Source organism: Mastacembelus armatus, chromosome 19 (assembly GCF_900324485.2).
Source record: "Mastacembelus armatus chromosome 19, fMasArm1.2, whole genome shotgun sequence".
In the NCBI taxonomy this organism is placed as follows: domain Eukaryota; kingdom Metazoa; phylum Chordata; class Actinopteri; order Synbranchiformes; family Mastacembelidae; genus Mastacembelus; species Mastacembelus armatus.
This window is the reverse complement of record NC_046651.1, coordinates 7750669-7769644: the sequence shown is the minus strand read 5'-3', so window position 1 is coordinate 7769644 and position 18976 is coordinate 7750669. Positions and strand designations below refer to the sequence as shown.

Genomic DNA, 18976 nt, shown 5'->3' with positions numbered 1-18976 from the left:
AACAATGTTGGAGCTTTGTATACAGGTAAATCTAGAAAGAAGAACTTATACAGGAAGAGATGATATGGGTGAGATACCGCACTTAAAAAATACAGTGAGGAGAAGACGGTAATGAAGGAAAAATATAAGAGAAATATTCTTACGTCTCAAAATCTGACAGACTGGGGTCATCTGATGTCTGGCTCAAGTCACCTGGAACCTGGGAAATGAGAATGGGGAGATTGAGGGGGGCACTTCTGCAGTTGTCAGTGGGTATGAGGAAAGACTGTGGAGGAGCTCAGTAATTTGAAAAAATATATATCAAGACACTGTGTAAGTTAGGAAAATCAAAAGGCATAGTGCTATGATGTTAACTCTCAGTAAATATGCTGCCACAGTAACCAGTAAACCACTAGCAATGAAATAGCAACAGATAGCTAAAACAATGACTTCATAGTTGAAATAACTAAAAAATAACGACTGTTTAATCAGTTTATTCACTGAATAAAGAGTAAAATAAACAGACAGCTCCATGTAGCAGCAGTACAAGTGCAACCTGAACCAAATGACCTAAACACTGTCAGAAAAATATTCACTTTTTAAGCATAAATAAACTCCATGCTAGTGAAATTAACAGTTTTTTTGATAGGTGGTGTTGGTGAAGGGGTACTTAAGCTCATCTGATATACTGTGAGGTTACATTGTGTCAGACAAAACAGGGTGGCATCCACTGTTATTATCAATACTCATCTGAAGTACACATCTCCTCTTTATGTATATGTGTCATGTGAGCCTGAGGATGTTGATGAATATCCTCTGATATTGAACAGTAGCAACTGTGATTGTCCTAACCTGATAAACTAAGTGCATCAAGACTGTGAATTATTTCACTTTTTGTTTCCAGGTCTCTTGAGGAACCATATGACCAGGCCCAGATGTTGGCCTGCTGGATGAGTGCGTGACAAACCTGGGCGAAAACACTGTCACCACAGCCCCTGTCAGTGTGGTCTCCAGCGTCCAGGCTTTGATGAAACCCAAGTCTCACACACACAGACAGACAGAGGTGGAGAGAAAATGACTGGACCACAGCAACTCATAGGAGCTGGAATCGTGCAGTAATCATGAGCCAGGGAGGGACACACAAACAGACACAGTGAGTGGTCCAGCAGAGCAGGGCTGAAGCTGAGGGATAAGAGGTCCTATCTTCAGCCGGAGGCCCCCATCACTGCTGCCGTTTCAACTCACACAGTGGACACTGTGTGTTTCCAGGCTGCTTCACACTCTCCTGAGCATGACTAGATGTTGGCTTTCTCTGCGTGTTTGTTGTTATTGTAGAAGAATTTCAAAGTGCTGAGAAAAAGTTTGTTTGATATACCCTTTTAACAGGGGACAGTTGGTATTAGCAGTGACAGGCGCTGTGGCTGAGCATACACTGTAACAGCTTCACTTAAAGAAAATCAATCTTTACCAAGAGAAAAGTAGAAAGATGTGAGCAGTGGATGCACTGTGTGACTGACAGATTATCTCAGGGACCGGCTGTACAGAAGGGCCAAAACACAGGGATCTCACAGATGACAACTACAAGAATAATTCACTTAACCATTGTTGGCAGTCATTGACCACAGAGAAAAACGAGGCAGAGGACCAGTGAAAAAAAAAACAAAAAACAAACAGGCAAAGTGGAGATGAAAATCAAACAGGAGTGAGAGTCTGGAAAATGGCAGGGTGACAGAAAGGCCTAGGCAGGAGGAAAGCCTGCAGAGAAATCAGATGAGAGTGGACATCAGTGAGTGTGTGTTGAGTCAACTCACTGGTCCTCTCAGGTCGATGAGTTCCTGTCTCATCTGGACAATGAGATGGTCTTTGGCCATGAGGGAACGGTACAAGCGCTCATTAAACTCGATCAACTCACCGTGCATCTCGGCCACCTGCAGAACACAAGCACAAATAAAAACTGACTTAAATTAATTATGCAGTAGAACATCGTTGTAAAACACAAATCAAAAAGTGATGGAAACAACATCATGTACAGCTTGAAAACATTCAAAAATACAATTCTAATTGTATGTTTCACACACAAAAGGCAGAAGCACTCCAGGCAATACGTAATGGATGTTGACAGCAGGACCGATTCTGGGAAACACTCAAACCCCTAACAGAGACGGGAAGGATGCAAGAGGAAAGGGGCGAGAGACATAAGGAGAGAAAGACAAAGATGGAGAGTGAGGGGGGTGAAACCAGTTCATATCCTGAACAGTCAGAGCCCTGGCAGCCTGCTAATCAATTGTCTTCAGCTCTAACTAACCTTGACGCGGTGTTATTCACATACGTGTGCTTATGCAAATCTGGCCAATCTATCGTGTGTGTGTGTGTGTGTGTGTGTGTGTGTGGCCAGTCTGCCTAACCAGGCTGGACAGTGCAGACAGGTCTCTGTCAGGAGACTGACAGCTGTGACACACACTCTGCTGTATGGAGGACACCTGCCGTCACAGCTGCTTCAGCAAAACGCTGTCTCTGGCTGACAGGTGAGCCAAGCTTATGAGCCACCGCTGCTCCAACACCGACCTTCACACGTCAACTTATTCACATCCCATTTAAGAGCTCACACACTTTGCCATAAAGGAGGAGAGACCCCTTATGCAATAACAACAACGGTGATCATAATAAACCTGATTTATCAAATGACTGAAGCAGACAAATATGTCACAAAATAGTTTTATGTCAAAGCACATTTCTTTTTCACTACCTGTCCATATCTGAAATTGAACATTATGACCACACAGAAAAAAAAAATGTCAAGCACAAAAACAGCAGTCTGTATTTCATGAGGGGAAACAAGGGCTACACTAAAAGCAGCAGGATTTTGTTTTGAGCCTGTATAACAAAAACAACATGCAACAACAACAAAATAACAGTATTTATCTAACTCTGCAATGAGACAGCTTAGGCTTTATTGCCAGCGTGAGTATGCATGTGATGAGCAGGGAGAAGAGCGACGGGACCTGTGAGGGTGCTTTTAATGTTGGTGAGGGCAACAGTTTTGTATTTTATTTAACCAGGCGAGTCCCATTAGGTTTGAAACAGGTAGCCACTTTACCCTCTGCTCCACTTTAGTCATGTAGTTAAAGGACAGATTTGGTTTTGCAAGACAATGTTTCTTGAGCTAATGTTGCTAGAAAAGATGCCATTTTCACACAGTGCAGGGGCTGAGGGACTGTGGGTATTTGTCATATATTTGTACAGTGTGAGCAACATTTAATAAATGTTTAATAAAATTTTTACAAAATTCACTAAAGCCAGGCTTTTGCAGTGCTACTGAAGTAGTTTCAAGCCTTTAGTTGCCATGACAACACCATTTCCAAAATTCAGGAAGCAAGGCTTCCCCTCCTCTGAAGCAGACTGCCTCAGGGCCAGATAACAACAAATATTCCTCCTTCTGGAACTTAAAATTTAAATTGGGGCAGACAGCAAAATTGTAAAAGGTAGAGTCACTGAGAAATCTGGGGAAATAATTTGGAAGCTGAAATAAATTGTGACCCTAAAAATTGATGGCGTGTTGACTGTTTTAAGGGATCTAATGATAATGCTAAATTAACTGGCTTAACCTTCTCAGGTGGGGTATTCAATATAAAGGAGGCCCTTGCAGCAAAGATAAGCCTGTGCAGATATGTCTTCGCTCTCAAATGCATTATTCACAGCACACAGCAGATCACACTCTCATTCAGGAGCTGTGGTTGGCTTAAAGTCGAATCAGAGTATTGACTTTATTTTCTAATTGCTTACTTAGGGGAAGATGCTAAATGTTGCGTGTATGATCTTTTCAAATAACACTGCTTCAATTACATGTCACTGCATTATTTATATCCGCAACATTACAGCGACAACATAGCAAGAAAGTTTCATCACGGAAACTCTGCTTCAATTTGTCTGTCTTTGTTTCAACCCATATAACTGTTTAACTGCAGCTCAGAAGTTATGAAGAGAATAATAAAGTCTGTCTCTTCTCGCAGGCTGTTAAATCTACACTGATAAATGCAACCTGGGCTCTGTAGGCAGTAATCCATCTAAAGTATAAAATAAACAATTTGCAGCAAGTCTGGGAGTTTGGGAAGGCCTTCGATCCCCTGCAGCTAATTTGACTTATAATAAATTGAGCACTTTAAAAAAAAAAAAAAAAAAAAAAAAAAAAAATCAAATTTAAGAAATAAGGGAAAATAAAAACACTTCATTTACTTAGATCATGCATGCGTAATGTGGACAGCATTCAACTGAGACCATGTGAATCAAACTGCCTACAAGCTTCTGGGCTCATCTGATCCCCTGGCTTCACACTTTATGTTTTAACTCAATAAAAGAGATGTCTCAGTGTCCTCAGTCAATATGTACATGCAGAGACGTTACAAATCTCAGGATCAGACAGGGCCATAGAGCAATAAAACACAGCTGATGGTAATCTTTGAACATAAAACATAACCGACTCCAGCTCAAATATTAATCCCCAAATTTGACATCTCGATGTCTGTATCCTGAATGAACCCTTATGTTTGTTCGAAAAAAGAAAAAAAAAAAATTAAAACACCCACACACCATGTTATGCTCACATCAAAAAAGCTCCACATGAAGTGGCCACACACCAAAAAACACCGATTGTCCTCAGCACACCAGCAATTCATCACCTCTATTTATTTAACCATAGCTGATTAATACGGGACATTCTAAAAGAGGGAATTAATTTTAACCGTGGAAAAAACCCAATTAATTCTCAGAGAGAGGAAGCTAATCAGCTCATCATTCTCCAGCATGTGCATGTGTGTGCATCTGCACGTGCAGGAGAGTATGTGTATGTGAGAGCACATGAGTTGCTTTATGCGAAAGCGTATTGGAATGTGGATATGATAATTCCACACACCTAATAGTGGTCAAGTTTATCTTCTCTACTGGTGCAGGGCCGTTAACATGCACAGCCATGCTTCAATGTTAGTTCACTCACACCTGGACCTTACATGTAATGGGCAGTTGCATTATCCTCCTCTCTGGCTGACCATTCTGGTCTGAAGGCCACCCAAAGGCTCACTTCAAGCTGTTATCAGTCAATAGATATCTGCAGGACACGGGCTAATTGAGATCAGTACAGTACAAAGTGGTTAATAGGATGTCAAGAGCTAAAGGGCACTGTCAATACACGTTAGGCTGAGAGTTAAGGTTAACTGATTCATACAACAATGACATGACAAAAAATGTCATAAACTGGATCCAAAGAACGCAGCATAAAAAAAGATAATTAAGCTGGGCAGATGAGATTGGTTCTAACTTTGTCAATGCTTGTGGCATGTGTGTCTACTTTCAACAAGTCTCTTCCCCTGAGACTCACAACATGAGCTCTAACTTGTTATTGTCAAAAATGATGGACCGGCTTACAATTTCCTCCAGTTTCAAGTCGAAAAGCTTTTGTGTGAAACCAGAATAACGTCACAACATCGCTCACAGCTCCACAGGTCAGCAGAGTAGAAGCCTGACAGGCTGCTGTTGTCTGCTCCCACAGGCGTTCCTGTGATCAAAGCTCAGGACCAAAAGTGACCAGAATGTGTTGCAATGTTCTGCTGGAGGAGACAAGGCAGACAAAATGAGCAACTTGTTTACAAATCTCTTTGAAATCCCTGGTTTACAGGGCATTTCTCAGCTTAGTATGTGGAAGCCAGTTTCATACTGCTGCAAATGCAAATACCATCCATGGATTTAGCATTCCTGACTTAAAGTGTGTTCCTTTACTCGGTCAATTAAAGGAAATTGTATGTATGGAAGGAACCCTAAAAGGTTTTTGACTACTGGTAGGGTGTCTACAGTGGTCTGTAGACAATGTGATCTATCTGCTATTAACTTATTGCACAGACTGACATTGGATTATCAAGCACTGATGTGTTTCAGGGGTCAGTGATATGCACAAAGCCTTTTAGTGAGAAAGTGAATATAAACAGAACTCTTTCAAATTAGCCCATTACTTTTCTCATTTTTCAGAAATGTAATTCTTCCACAATTAACCAGCTTTTCCTGTGTGAGAATAAACAGGGTCACTGTTCACTGCATTTACTGGAAGCTATAGAAATCAGATTGAAAACATGACCTAGCAAAGAAAAACATACATTCCACTAATGGTAAGTTTGTACTACAACAATGTGACATATTCGGAATTAATTAGCGGAACAAATGGAAACTATGAGTGCAACTCATGCCATGTTTTTTTTCAGTGAACATAGAATATATTTCACTGTCCATGGCACTGATACTGATAATTTGACATTTGTTCTACTCTTAGTATAGAAATTGGAGGTGGGAGTAAAAAAGCTGAAACTGAACTGTAAAAGGAGAAAATAACATTATGATCTGACCCCATTTTAAACACATCCTCTCCTAATATGATTAATATGACAAATGCACTGTAAACAGTATGTCTGGCAGTAAACATTACCATCCATATTGGTTATTCTCTGTGTAACAAAGAGAAATTGGTATCATTTACTCTATCCAAAACTGCAAACTACAGCTGCACTAAAAAGCAAGTGAAAAGTAAAGTATACTTTTTTTGTTTTATTGCAAAACCCAAAGTGATGTTATCAGTCACACTTATATAATCTTTGCCATATTTAGAGTTAATGCATGAAAAATAAGGTAAGGTTTTATGACCTGCTATGACTGAAAACGGGACCAGCAGAGCAGTGACACAAATTGTTGTTTGCCATCAGATGGTGGCCTGCAGGGCCGGTTTTAGTATGATGCAACTGTTGGCACTGCTGGAGACATCACAGCTAAGTGCCACCCAAGTGATCCCGACCACAAGCTCCTCACATAAACACCCTCTATAAAACTACTGAAAGGCACACGCACAAACACACACACTGACACAAACACAATATCTCTCCTTGACACAACACATATCCTCCTGCTATCCTCTCCCATCTCTACAGAATCTCTTCCTCTCCTCTCCCCCAGTGTATGATCTGATCTGAACCAAGCTGAGCTGGCTTGAATAAAGAGGCTACGAAATGCCTGCTTAAAAAAAAAAACAAAACAGAGATCAAGGTAGAAGAGCAGAGCAAGCAAAACCTAATAACCCTAATTAATAGAGACAGGGTGGAGCAAAATGAGGTCAAGGAAGAGGATATGAAAACACGCACGGTCAAACAGACTGAGGTGCAGGAAAAGGACAGAGAAAGAGAACAGGGTAGAGCTGATATCAGTGCTCACACGCAGTCGCTAATGTTCACCTACACAGGGAAGTCTTCCTGTAACCTGAGCACTCAAGTGCTGAGTTTGGCTAAATACAAGTACACACCGAGACACAGATGCTTTGTGAATGTAGGAAAAGCCCCTTTCTCCGTTTGTACTTTACTACACCCCAGGTGTCTCCATTAGCTTTTTTTTACTTTTTTATACTTGACATTAGAAGTTTCTGGTGAAGGCCTGAAAATATGAGTGGCAGCATGACGTGGATGCTTTGCTCACTGAAGCAGAAACAGAAGAACCAGTCGTGTCCTGATGTTAATTCTTCTTTGATAATATTTTGGGTGACGGCTCCTCAAGTTAAATCCTGTACATTTGTCTCCTGTGCGACTCAAATGAAAATTTTTTTTTTTTTTAAACCTGAATGTTCACTGCACCGTGATGTTACATGAAACCCAGTGGCAGGCGGTTCTTAGTGCTCGTATTGCAGCTGGGACCATTTCATAATGGGCAGAACACCAGGACATGAAAGGAAAATTCTTTCATCTTTTTTAACTCGTGGCATAAGGCAGACCCAGTTGCAGGGTATCAAAGGTTTGTTTAAACATCTTAAAAATGGGTGAAACGCCGTCAACCAGAACATGGCCAATTTTGGGTTACTTTGTAAATCTAAACACAGCTTGTGTATCTGTGCGTCTGACTCACTTCAGCACAGCTGCTCCTAAACAGGAAGAGACATGGCTGAACGACGGGCAAAAAAGGAAGAAAAAGAGTGTGAGAGAGGACCGATATAGACATCGCAAGCTGTGCTGTCCACTCTGAACCGAGGTGAAAAAAAAAAGGAGATACAGAGAGAGATGGAGAGAGATGTGTCAAGACGTGTGAGCACATGAAAGCGGCAGATGGACCAATAAAAAAAAAAGACAGAAATAGGAGTTTTTGTAGAAAAGGCTAAATCTGGCCCATGGCAGCTACAGACATAGGTCTTTGTCACTGCCGCATCACACGGCAAGCTCCATGTGCACTTGGATCACACATCTTTTGGTTAGGTGGTAGTATTGCTTTGAGATGACAATGTTACAGTACAGTCTGTCATCTTTAATTACAGGGTGTTTTCATCACATGCGGATGAACTTTCACAGAACTAAAGGCCTCTCTCAGCGCATGTTCTCCCAGTCTATGCATGCCAAAACTATTTGGACAGATGAAGATTGGGTTTACTTTCTAAAAGTAGTCACTTTCACTAAGAGGCAGAATTTTAATGCACACCGACAGGACTTTGCCAGTATTAAATTAGGAGTTTATATAAGGTTGGAAGTTACAGATTATTGCTGCACATGGCGGGATCACTTATTTGTACATGAATCTGTACTTACATGATGCAAGAAACAGCGACCTGTGACTGGTGAACACAAGGTTTTTGGTATAAATGAATCAGCCCGGCACAACCCAACCCAAGCGTTTTCTATCCTGGCGACAGCTGAGGAAATCTGCTAGTGACACCTGTCATTTCAGCTGACAGAATCTGCTCTATCTGGACAGAAATGATGAAGCTTCTTTTGTCTGCTGACTGTTCATGGACCCACTGCTTCAGAAAATTAAAAAAGAATTTTCAGAAAAATGTTGCCACCATTATTAGTGTAAACTGGATTTGTGCCATTCATGAACAAGTCTGTAACAGACAGTGACTAAGACGGGGGCTGGGAACAGTAAACAGATTAGGAGGATGGCAAAAAAAATCTGTTAATTAAGTTAAGACTTGTTTTTAACAGACTTTTCCTCCTGCTGCAGAGCTTCAGCAGCCTCACGCCTGCATCCAGCAGTCGTTTCCCCACTGAGCTCAGTGCTAAAAGTAGCAGAGACAAGATATATGACTTTTACATACAATACATAAACATTGTCAAGCTCTGAAATAGGAACATTAAGTTTTAATACTGATGTGATGATTGTTCCTAAATGATTCATCCGTACAGTAATAAAATGTTTACAAAAGCGATTGAAACACTGAAATCATTAGAGTGATTTAGGTAAGAGTGAGGATTCCTATTTTAATCTGAAAATCCTACACAACAAAAAAATATATGTGAGAAAGTAAACTTAATAAGGCCTAGAGGCTTTTGTACTCAGCTTGTGCAAACACTTCAAAGCAGATTCACCTGCTTTATTCTGAGAAAAGGAGCATGTATTATGCAGTATTTTGGCTTTTCCAGGGTCACACTTACTTGCAATACACAGCAAAGACAACAGGCATCGTGCAGGCATATGGAGGCATATTCACTTGGTTATTAATGCGTCTCGTCTCCGAACACTGGAGATTCTGAGTTGGTGGCTCATAATTGTTGTTCTTGTTCTTGATGTTGTTTATGCTTAAATAATGAACTTGCAGATCAAAGGGAGAATCCCTGTTCCCACTGGAAGTTACAACCCATATCCCCTCTATCCTCCAAAAGCACTCTCCCTCTGCTTATCAATGTGTCATAGCAGATATAAAAATTCACCATGGGAAAGGAAAACAAGAAAGGAAAGATGTGCTGTACTGTAACTGCACAGTCACCAGACACCTAATGCATCTGGAGTCTGTTTATGAATTATGATATGAGTCAGGCATCTGCTGGAGAATTTGTGTTAGAATGATCCAGCCTTTGAGCTACAGACGAGTTACTTTACAGCATTAGTGAAGCACAAAGGATCTCTCCTGAATTACCTCAAAAACTGAGGCACCTCCTGATGGTTTCCATTTGCAGGTGCCGTAGGTAGGAGTTTACAGTTTCACAGATGGTAAACAACATACTGCATCTGCAGCAGCTGCTTAGAAACTCACCTTTCAGCCTGGATTAGGGTTAACGCATTCAACCATCGAACCGCAGTTTGTTCACAAGCCAAATGAATAAATTACAAAATCAGATTAGTTTGAGCACTGATGTTTGCTTCACCCGCCACGCGGACTTTAAACTGGTTGGAAGACAAGGAAAATAAAGAACCAGTGCCATCATTTGTTAAGTTTTATAAATAAAAGTAGTTAAGTTGGAGTTCTTTCGCTCCCTGTTTGCCTCATGAAGTGAGTTGTTGTTCTTCCAATTTAGTTCCTATATAATAAAAAGTTTCTATTGCTAGTCAAACTGTGAAGGTTGTGAAAGGTGTGGAGGATTTGGACTGTGTTTGGGACCGTGTTAGTTCAGTTGTCATGTGACCCAATTACCCAGGCCCAGAGTTTTCATCCATTTCACAGTAAATTAGCACATACACCATATGTAGGTGACGTTAACATTTTCATTAAAGTGAGTGAAAATATAAAACGCAAAAATACATCCATAGGTCATTCGATCTATAAAAGGGCTAATAACAACAACAAATGGCCATATCCATGCAACTAGCACTTCAGTTTCAAAACGGATTCAAAGTGTAATTAGTTAGTGTACTATGTATCTCCAGCCTGACACCAACAGCCTGCAGGCACTGATAAGAGGCTGTGTTACATCACTACCTGCCTACCCTTTCCTCATTACTCGAGCTTCGCAGATCCATGTCATGCATTTGTGCTGTTTCTCAGGAATCTCAGTGGACATGTTATTTGCATTATGCAATTTGTTTTTATTACTCGCACACAATAGAAAAATAGCAAGCAACAAAGAGGAAAATTAAAGTGCTTGTGCATTTTAATTTGTTGTTGCAAGCTGTTGTAGTTTCATTTTTTTTCCCCCTCCTTGATTTTCCTCTCTCACTCCACATATCATCAGCTTTTCTTTCACTTCACACAGGCATCAAAGTCCACTGGGATACGTCCTCCCACTTGTAAACCCACTTACTGCAGATCAGACACCCATGCGGATTTGTGTGAGAAATCACCCAGAGAGGAATTTACACACGTGGTGAATGCATGCAGCAGAGACGTGAAGGCGTAGAGCTGAAAGTGACAGAGTGAGGGGAGAGAGAGCAAGGAGGTGGCTGGAAAAGATCCTGGAATCATCAAAGGGTAAAAATAAAAATAAATGCTTCCTCCACAAAAACTCACTGCTGGATATCAATCCAAGCTCTTAGTCATTTGGCTGAATAATGGCTTAGGGGTGGACAAACCTAAAGTATGCTATGGCTAAAAAAAAAAAAGACAGATGCTCAGGTAAATCAGCAACCTGTTAATAAAAAGACAAACACAGCCACACTTACATTCTCGTCTATTCCCAAAGTACCTGGCCTATGAATCTGTAAACAGGAGGAGGAGACCAGCAGGAAACCAAAGCGCAAACACTTGAAAACACTTGGAGAACATTACACCCTACAAAGTTGGCCCCGCTTAGTTAACAAAGTTTTTAACACATTTAGACAAACACCCAAGATCCAAATCCTCGATAGTGAGCACTGATCTCTAATTTATTAGGAGGATGGAAACATGAATGAATGCTAATGTTTATCTATGTCTGGGGGATGTTTGTGTTGGCAATTGTTTGATAATAACTTTGCAGTAACAACTTTGCTGCTTGATGTGATTTAAGTATATAAAAAAATAAATCAACTAATCAAATTCAAAGATATCTGGTAAACTGGTTGGCTTTCAGTGAGATTCTTTTATTCCAAATCAGTAAAATAAATGCTTTTATTTTTATTTCTCACCTGGAGCGTCCCATTTGATGCCTTGAATGCTGCAATCAGGGGTTTCAATAGAACCAGCAATATGGGGCTCCATTCAGTGACAGACATTTAGCCTTCGCCTGAAAATTGTCCTACAAGGCATAAAACCACCCACATGCAGAGCTGCACTGTGGCTTTTTACTACACATCACATAGACAAATGTTTTTAGAGCCATCCACAGTGCACTGACAGGAGCCATAAACAGATGAGCAGGCAGATGCCTGAGATCTGGCTCAAATATAAATAGTCAAAGTCAATACAATGCATTAGCATCATTAAATTAAAATTGAATTAGGCCACAAACGCGGGCGTGTTTCCCAGGTTAATGAAGGCTGTGCCCTGTCCAATATTTATTTGTGTCTTGCAGGTCTCTATGTATTCAACAAGGTTCGATGTGACATTTTCAAAAATCAATAAGTTGGTTGGTCAGACTTTGTCTCAGTCACTGGAGTGAGACAGCTGAATGTGGAGTGCTGACAGCTACTAATGTATATCAGACAATTTCTCAATCCTCACACAATGATCAACAGTGGTGCTGGTGACATGCACACTAACAACAAAAGACCAGCACCTCTTTTTTCTTGTATCTCTCGTCCCTCATTTCATACAAATATTACAACACTGACTGTTCCACTGTCCCTTCGAACGTTATGGCAACTCCTATTAAACCAATTTAGTGAATATATTGGTGGTGAACTATAATGAGAACAATCTGTATCTTCTGTTTGCTGCATATCTGTCCTGCTCTCACTCCTCTGGGGCTCTCCGGCTAATGATATCAGTCGAAGAGCAGGCACTAGCTGCACTCCTGTGGCCACTTTCACATTTCACAATATTTCCACTAGACAGCTTGTTCCATATCAGAGACGAGGAGAAAAACACCTGCATTCTGTGTGACAGGCTTATTTAAACAAAGCCAGAGAGGACTGGAGGGCCTGGGACCAGAGCAGAGCCTGTGGTGCCATTGTGTCCCAGGACCGTCCTCCAGGCAATCTGTGAAAGCTCGATCGACACTGACAGCCGAGCAAATACACAAATAAGTAACAAACAAATAAGTAAACACCATTAAAAATGCATCCCACATACACATGTCCATAAATGAGTGAAAACATAGTTTTTCCACAAACAGGCAGAATTATTTCTTATTAAAAAAAATATAAAACTACGGATTAATTATTCATGCATGCACACACAAACCTCTCTGTCCATCAGAATATGAAATTTTCCTCTGCGGATTTCAGTCTCATTGGACTTGCTGCCTCATCAGTCAATCTAACAGGAAACTGGAGAACTCCCATCATCACTCGCTGCTGGCAACATTATGCCTGAAGTGCAGTTATTAGAGAGCTTCGCCATGCACTGCAATCAATATATTTAAGAAGACCCTGCTTGGGGAGAGCAGCACTGTTAAGAGTCTGAAATCTGCAGAAAGTACAATTCTCTGCTTCATTTAGATTTGTGAGGTGAGAATTGCACATTCCCTTTCATTTCTCTAAACAGACTTTAATGTTATTGACCCATTCACCATTTTTTACATAGTGTGGGAGCAGGTCTCGCTTCTAGTGAAGTGACCTGTTCTATTGGAAACAGAAGGTATCAGACGATAAAGAGTGAAATGCAGATGGAAAATACATGTTCGCCCTCTTCAGCAAAACAAACAAGATAAAGCTTAGAGTCAAGAACTGGCTTCGTCTTTGCAAAGAGAAGCAGCTGGGTTCATTCTGTAAAGATGTCAGAGTGAGCAAAGACTTACAGCAGTAATAGCCATGTTTTATTAATTCATTCTAATAATTTAATGAAGGGGTCAATATGTCATATAGAAATATGATTTAAAGCAGCAGCTAGCCTGTCAAAAGCATAAAAACAACCTATTAGCAGTCATAAACTCACTAATTAACATGATATATATCTAAGTAGCTTTTTTTTTTTTTAATCTGCACGCAAACCATAACATGAAAGGATCAACGCCATGCTAAGCTAACCATTTGCTGGTTCCAGACTCTCATTTAGCATACACACACAAGAGCAGTTTTAATTTTCACATCTAAGAAATGATCACAAGTGTATAGACAATACACAGGAAGGAGTAAATATTAAAACACCCACCTCTATGAGCTTCCGTTCATAACTAGCAGCCAGCTCCTCAATGTCACCCATGAACTTATTCTGGGGTGCAGGGGCCTGATCTTCACTTGACCGTAACACAGACAGGGCTGCAGCAGAAAGAGAGAGAGAGGGCACACAGGTATGTTTATCCATGCGTACAGATACCGTGACATGTCAAAACACACACTGCGAGGAGAAGCTCTTTTCACTACCACTTATAAACAGTGGGTTTCTGACTACTGTGCACATTGTTTAGTCTTCTCTAGTGCGTGGTGACACCTGCAGCTGTTTGATGCTTTTGTTTTGGCTGTGAAAAAAAACAATGCACACAGAGCAGCACATCTACAGTAAATAACATAGACCTTACCAGCCAGGCAAGAGCCATGAATCCCCATTTCATTTCATTAATGCCACACACTGAAGTATATGACAATAGACACAATACACTGATTTAGCAGTTATAAAGTACACCTTTATAACAGTCCTGCAAAGAGCCCACCTATAAAAGGTGCAGGTGAACTGTATTATAACTGTGTTATACTGACAGGGATTTCTTTTGTTTTTTTCCACCCTATTTACAGCAGTGAGGCTAGGTTAAAGAGCAGGAAACCCTCTATGTATAATGCAGTACAGTTCAGCTGTGGATCTACTTCATGAAGGGAAGATGTATTACAGGGCTGTTGTATTAGACTACTTTCATTTAAGCTACTGTAAGTGTATCTAATAAGCTGTGCGCACACACACACACACACACACACACACACGCACACACACACATTTTTCTTTCTTGGAAAACTTCACTGCTCTGTCAAAATGATAAACTCTTCTCTCACCATCGCCTGTTTTACGCTGCCTCTCTGCTCAGACAGAGCTTATTGTTTCTTCGCACTACTGTAGCTCACTAACCAGCCAAGAGTCATCACGACAGACCCCAAAGCGCTGCTTTCGGAGCCCATGAACATCAACTAATCAGGTTCTCTCTGCGAAAGCACAGCAGAACTTAGCAGAATTATAAGCCCTCTATCTTTTTCCATCAGGGTGGGTGGAAGACTGATTGTTTTTTTTCACCTCAGCAAAAGCAAATTAACGCCGTTATTTCAACACCTAGACAAACACACTGAGGCCAGGAGGAGGGAGAGACAGCAAGAGCGATTAGATCTGAGACAAAGAGAGAAATAAAGTACTGAAATAGAAATTCAGAATATCCAAGGGCTGCACAGAACTCAGATAAACTTTTGGTGATAGCTCTTTTGGGGGGAGGGGGGTTTAGAAAATACACAGCTGGACTGTTATTAGATAAACTGTGAACCCCCAGTAAGTGTCTGAATGTCTAGACAGAGTGATGTAGATATGGATGAAAGAGGCTGCCTCGTTGTACTTCTAAATAGATGTGACTGTAGGGAAAATAGCTGCTGAGAGGCACAGGCAGGGGCTGGTACACTAAAAAAGTGCGGATGGATAAAATCCCTGCATATTGCAGACACACACACACACACACACACACACGCACACACACACACACACACACACACACGCACACACACACACACAGAGTGCACATGTGCATTTTTAGATAATCGACTGTCCTTGAATCAAATGTGAGACATTTTATCACAGACACTGTCCATGTATTTTCTCTTTAGCAGGTTCTAGTTGTTAAATGGCAAGGTAAAGGGCAATGTGGCAGTACTTAAAGTACTTAAAGTAAGAGTGTAGAAGAACTGAATGCAACTACTTTACTGTCTATAACCATGCTAGCAGCTCTATGGGTCTGACAAAGAAGGAGACACTGGCATTCCTGAGGCATGTATCAACTGAAGTACTTCACAATCAGGTCACCTACTGTAAGAAAGAACCTTCTTTATCAAATATTACCGTTCAAGGGTCCAGTTATAAATTCACTGTATCATTACAATCACTCAATTTCAAACTGGTGACCAGTAACAGGACAATGTTTCCTCAGTTTTGCGCCCTGCTTGTTATTTCTTGCTACAGATTCTTTTAGTTTTCCTTGTAAAAACACACATTACAACAACAGAGAAATGTCCATTTTAACTTAAACCTCAGTGTAAAAGAATTCTGTCATTTACACTGTGCCCTACAGTTACTTGAACGTGGAACACACCAGTCCCACACACACACTTACAGAAAGTTGTATGTACACAAGCGCTCATACAAACACACACAGTCTGGCTACAGAGGCTAACAGCATTATCATGGCCCCTGCAAAGGGCCAAGCGGCACAGCAATCCCCACAAGCTTATCTCTGCCCCACCAATAGCCCTATACTGTATGCTTCAGTCAGCTGCCTAATAGCCTAGAAAAGTACACACACACACACACACAAACAGAAAACAATGGCATAAAGACAGCAAACACACAAAGACGGATTTCTGTTACCTATCACACTGATCAGCTCCCAATAATAAAACATACTGTACATGAGGTGTGTTGGGGAGCAAGAGAGAGAGAGGTGGGGGTGGGGGTGAGTTAGTGAGAGGAGGGGGCACACACAGATGTTCCTGACTCCAGAAAATTGGGCAGACAGCTGGTCTATAATAACAAAACTAACTGAGCAACACTCCCTACCAGCTGTGTGTGTGTGTGTGTGTGTGTGTGTGTGTGTTTAGAAAACCTCACGAATGTTGGGCTTCACACATACAGCATATCAGATCATCTTAGAAAACAGTTTATAGTGTGTGTTTGCATGCCTGTTGTGCTGTACTGTCCCATTCCCAGAGGTGTGTATCCCCCTGGGTCTTTACCGGAGCGTGCGCATCTCCAGAGACGTCTCTCTAATGAGTGCAAGTGTGTGAGAGAGATAATGAGCCAGTTTAAAGAAGGACACAAACACACACACACACACAGGCCAATGTCTTCATCTCCACACTGAGGACAGTTCAAACTGTACAGTGACGTCGTACAAAACAGTACAGTCTAGTTCTGGCTTTGCTTTCTGCTTTCAACTACCTTTTGGGGACACCATCCACAGCTTTTACAATGTGGGAAATTCTTTTGTAAAACACATTCACTGACGGACCTTTGCCAGGTACTGTATCCTCCACCACTTTGCAACAGACGGGATGAGGCAGGGTCTTATTGAAAGACCTTGACAGGGTTAGACAGCAGTATGTATGATGTGGTTTTAGAGGTGCTTAGGACTCAATCAATAAAAGATACTTGGTTGCTGCTGTTATTTATCAGATTTAAGGTCAGTGGCCAGATTTAAAACCTAGATTTTAATTGCTTAGCTCAAGGTGTTACTAAACAAAGATAATCCCATGCTCCCAATGAAAAGTCCCCTGGTGTGAGGCTGACTACCTACTGTCCCTCTGCTAAATCTGACTGAGCACAGTTGCGGTCATCTGTCTGTAGTTGGCAGAAGTTTGCATGTCTTTCAAGGAAGAAAGCAAATGCAGCCACCATGAACAAAGTGTATTATCTCCTACAGCACAAATATGACAAACATAAAACAAGACTAGAGCTCCACAGGGTAGTCAACTCAATTAAAGACCTTTGACTGAGAGAAAGACGTGTAAAGAGACAGAAAAGCAACAGAAAATGGTTAACATTGGGAATACTATTAATTTTGATAATTAGGGAATTCATTTCAGAAATTTCCATTTAGTGAATTTTACACATTTTTGTCGCTTTTTTTTTTTTTTTCCACAGACTGAAATTATTCTAATCTGAAGGGCACCACAGCTTACAGAACTAACTGCTGTCTGAAGCAAAGTCTTTCTCATTTATCCGGCCTGGGGCGTCGAGGCCAAGCTGCTGAAAATTGCAGACTGTGTGCAAGTCAAGAGCTTATGAGAAAGACTGACCTCAGAACAGAGGGGTGAAACATGGAGGGTGAAACATGGTAAAGCAGAGACATTTCTTCTCCCCGGGATCTGCTATTCCTGCCAGGTGGAAGGACAGGGTGGGAGAGACGCAAGGAGACAGCTCGATACAGTTTGACCTTAGCACTACATATAGCAGTGGCTTCACACACAACCTTCACTGTGTCACACTGTAGAAAAGCAGAAAGGCAGGCAGAGGCAACCTCACATAAATGGGCACCTAACCCTTCTGTGAAATCAAAAAAAAAAAAAAAAAGCCTGAAATATCCTCTCCAAAGTGGAAGCTTTAACGGTGATAATAACGTCAGTGCCAGTTGTTGAGGAAGCGGGGCAGAGGCTGACACAGTTGACTAATGCTGCTCCAGCCATTAGCAGTAAGGAGACGTGGCTCTGCTTCATGACCCCAAGCACACAGCAGGCTGCGGAGCAAACAAACGTCCGTCCTGCTCCAGCCGAGCCGGAGCAAGCCTGCTAAATAAAACATGCGCAGGGCTCCCATCACAACAGGACTAATGCGCAGTCAAGTGAAGCACTCCTTGTAATACCCTAACAGCACAGACCCACGGCAGTCACACCACTGTGAAATTGGGGCTCTTCTGAATCTCATCTCCCATATTTTATCGTCTTAGGAAATCGCTCCATCCCTCCCAGCTCATCCTTTGTTCTTTGAGTTTTTGTGCCCCTAACTTTTCTTTCATCTCTCTCCACTTAAAAAACACGTCTTTGTTTTTTGTTGACTCTTCTCCTCTACATTGATTTGGTTTCCTTTTTCCTATTTTTACTGCTTTTCTTTGCAAGCTGCCTTATTCATTACCTTAGTTTACCTTCTTCACTCTTTACCCATTCATCCTCCCTTTATCAATCATTCATTACCATTCAATTTAACTGGGCAGAGTACTGTAATGTGGCTTTACAGACATCCCATGCCACTAATCTTGTATGCTGTGAAGGCCAGTTACTTTCCACTGCGCAAATTAATGAAAACATGCATCAAAAGATTTGTCACACACACACACACACACAAAATGGTGGGCGACGCAAACGTAGAGATGTCAAGGAAACTGAGGTGTAAGGGTTTGTTTTTTTTTCATGAAACAACAAGATCAAAACTTAGAAGAAAAATACTGTTGTGCCTTGCTACACTGACAATAGCACACATCCTCCTTGATCCCCCCCACACACACACACAAACACATATGCA

At 41.2% G+C, this 18976-nt stretch overlaps 1 protein-coding gene across 1 annotated transcript in view; it reads right to left on the bottom strand.

Moving 5' to 3' along the window:
• snx29 (sorting nexin 29) overlaps nt 1-18976 on the bottom strand; it is a 102800-nt gene that overhangs the window by 36068 nt on the left and 47756 nt on the right. The window contains exons 15-17 of the mRNA XM_026315599.2: nt 13931-14037; nt 1791-1907; nt 144-199 (exon numbers count right to left, since the gene is read on the bottom strand). Of these exons, the coding sequence (XP_026171384.1) occupies nt 144-199; nt 1791-1907; nt 13931-14037 (280 nt within the window). The remainder of the gene's footprint in view (nt 1-143; nt 200-1790; nt 1908-13930; nt 14038-18976) is intronic.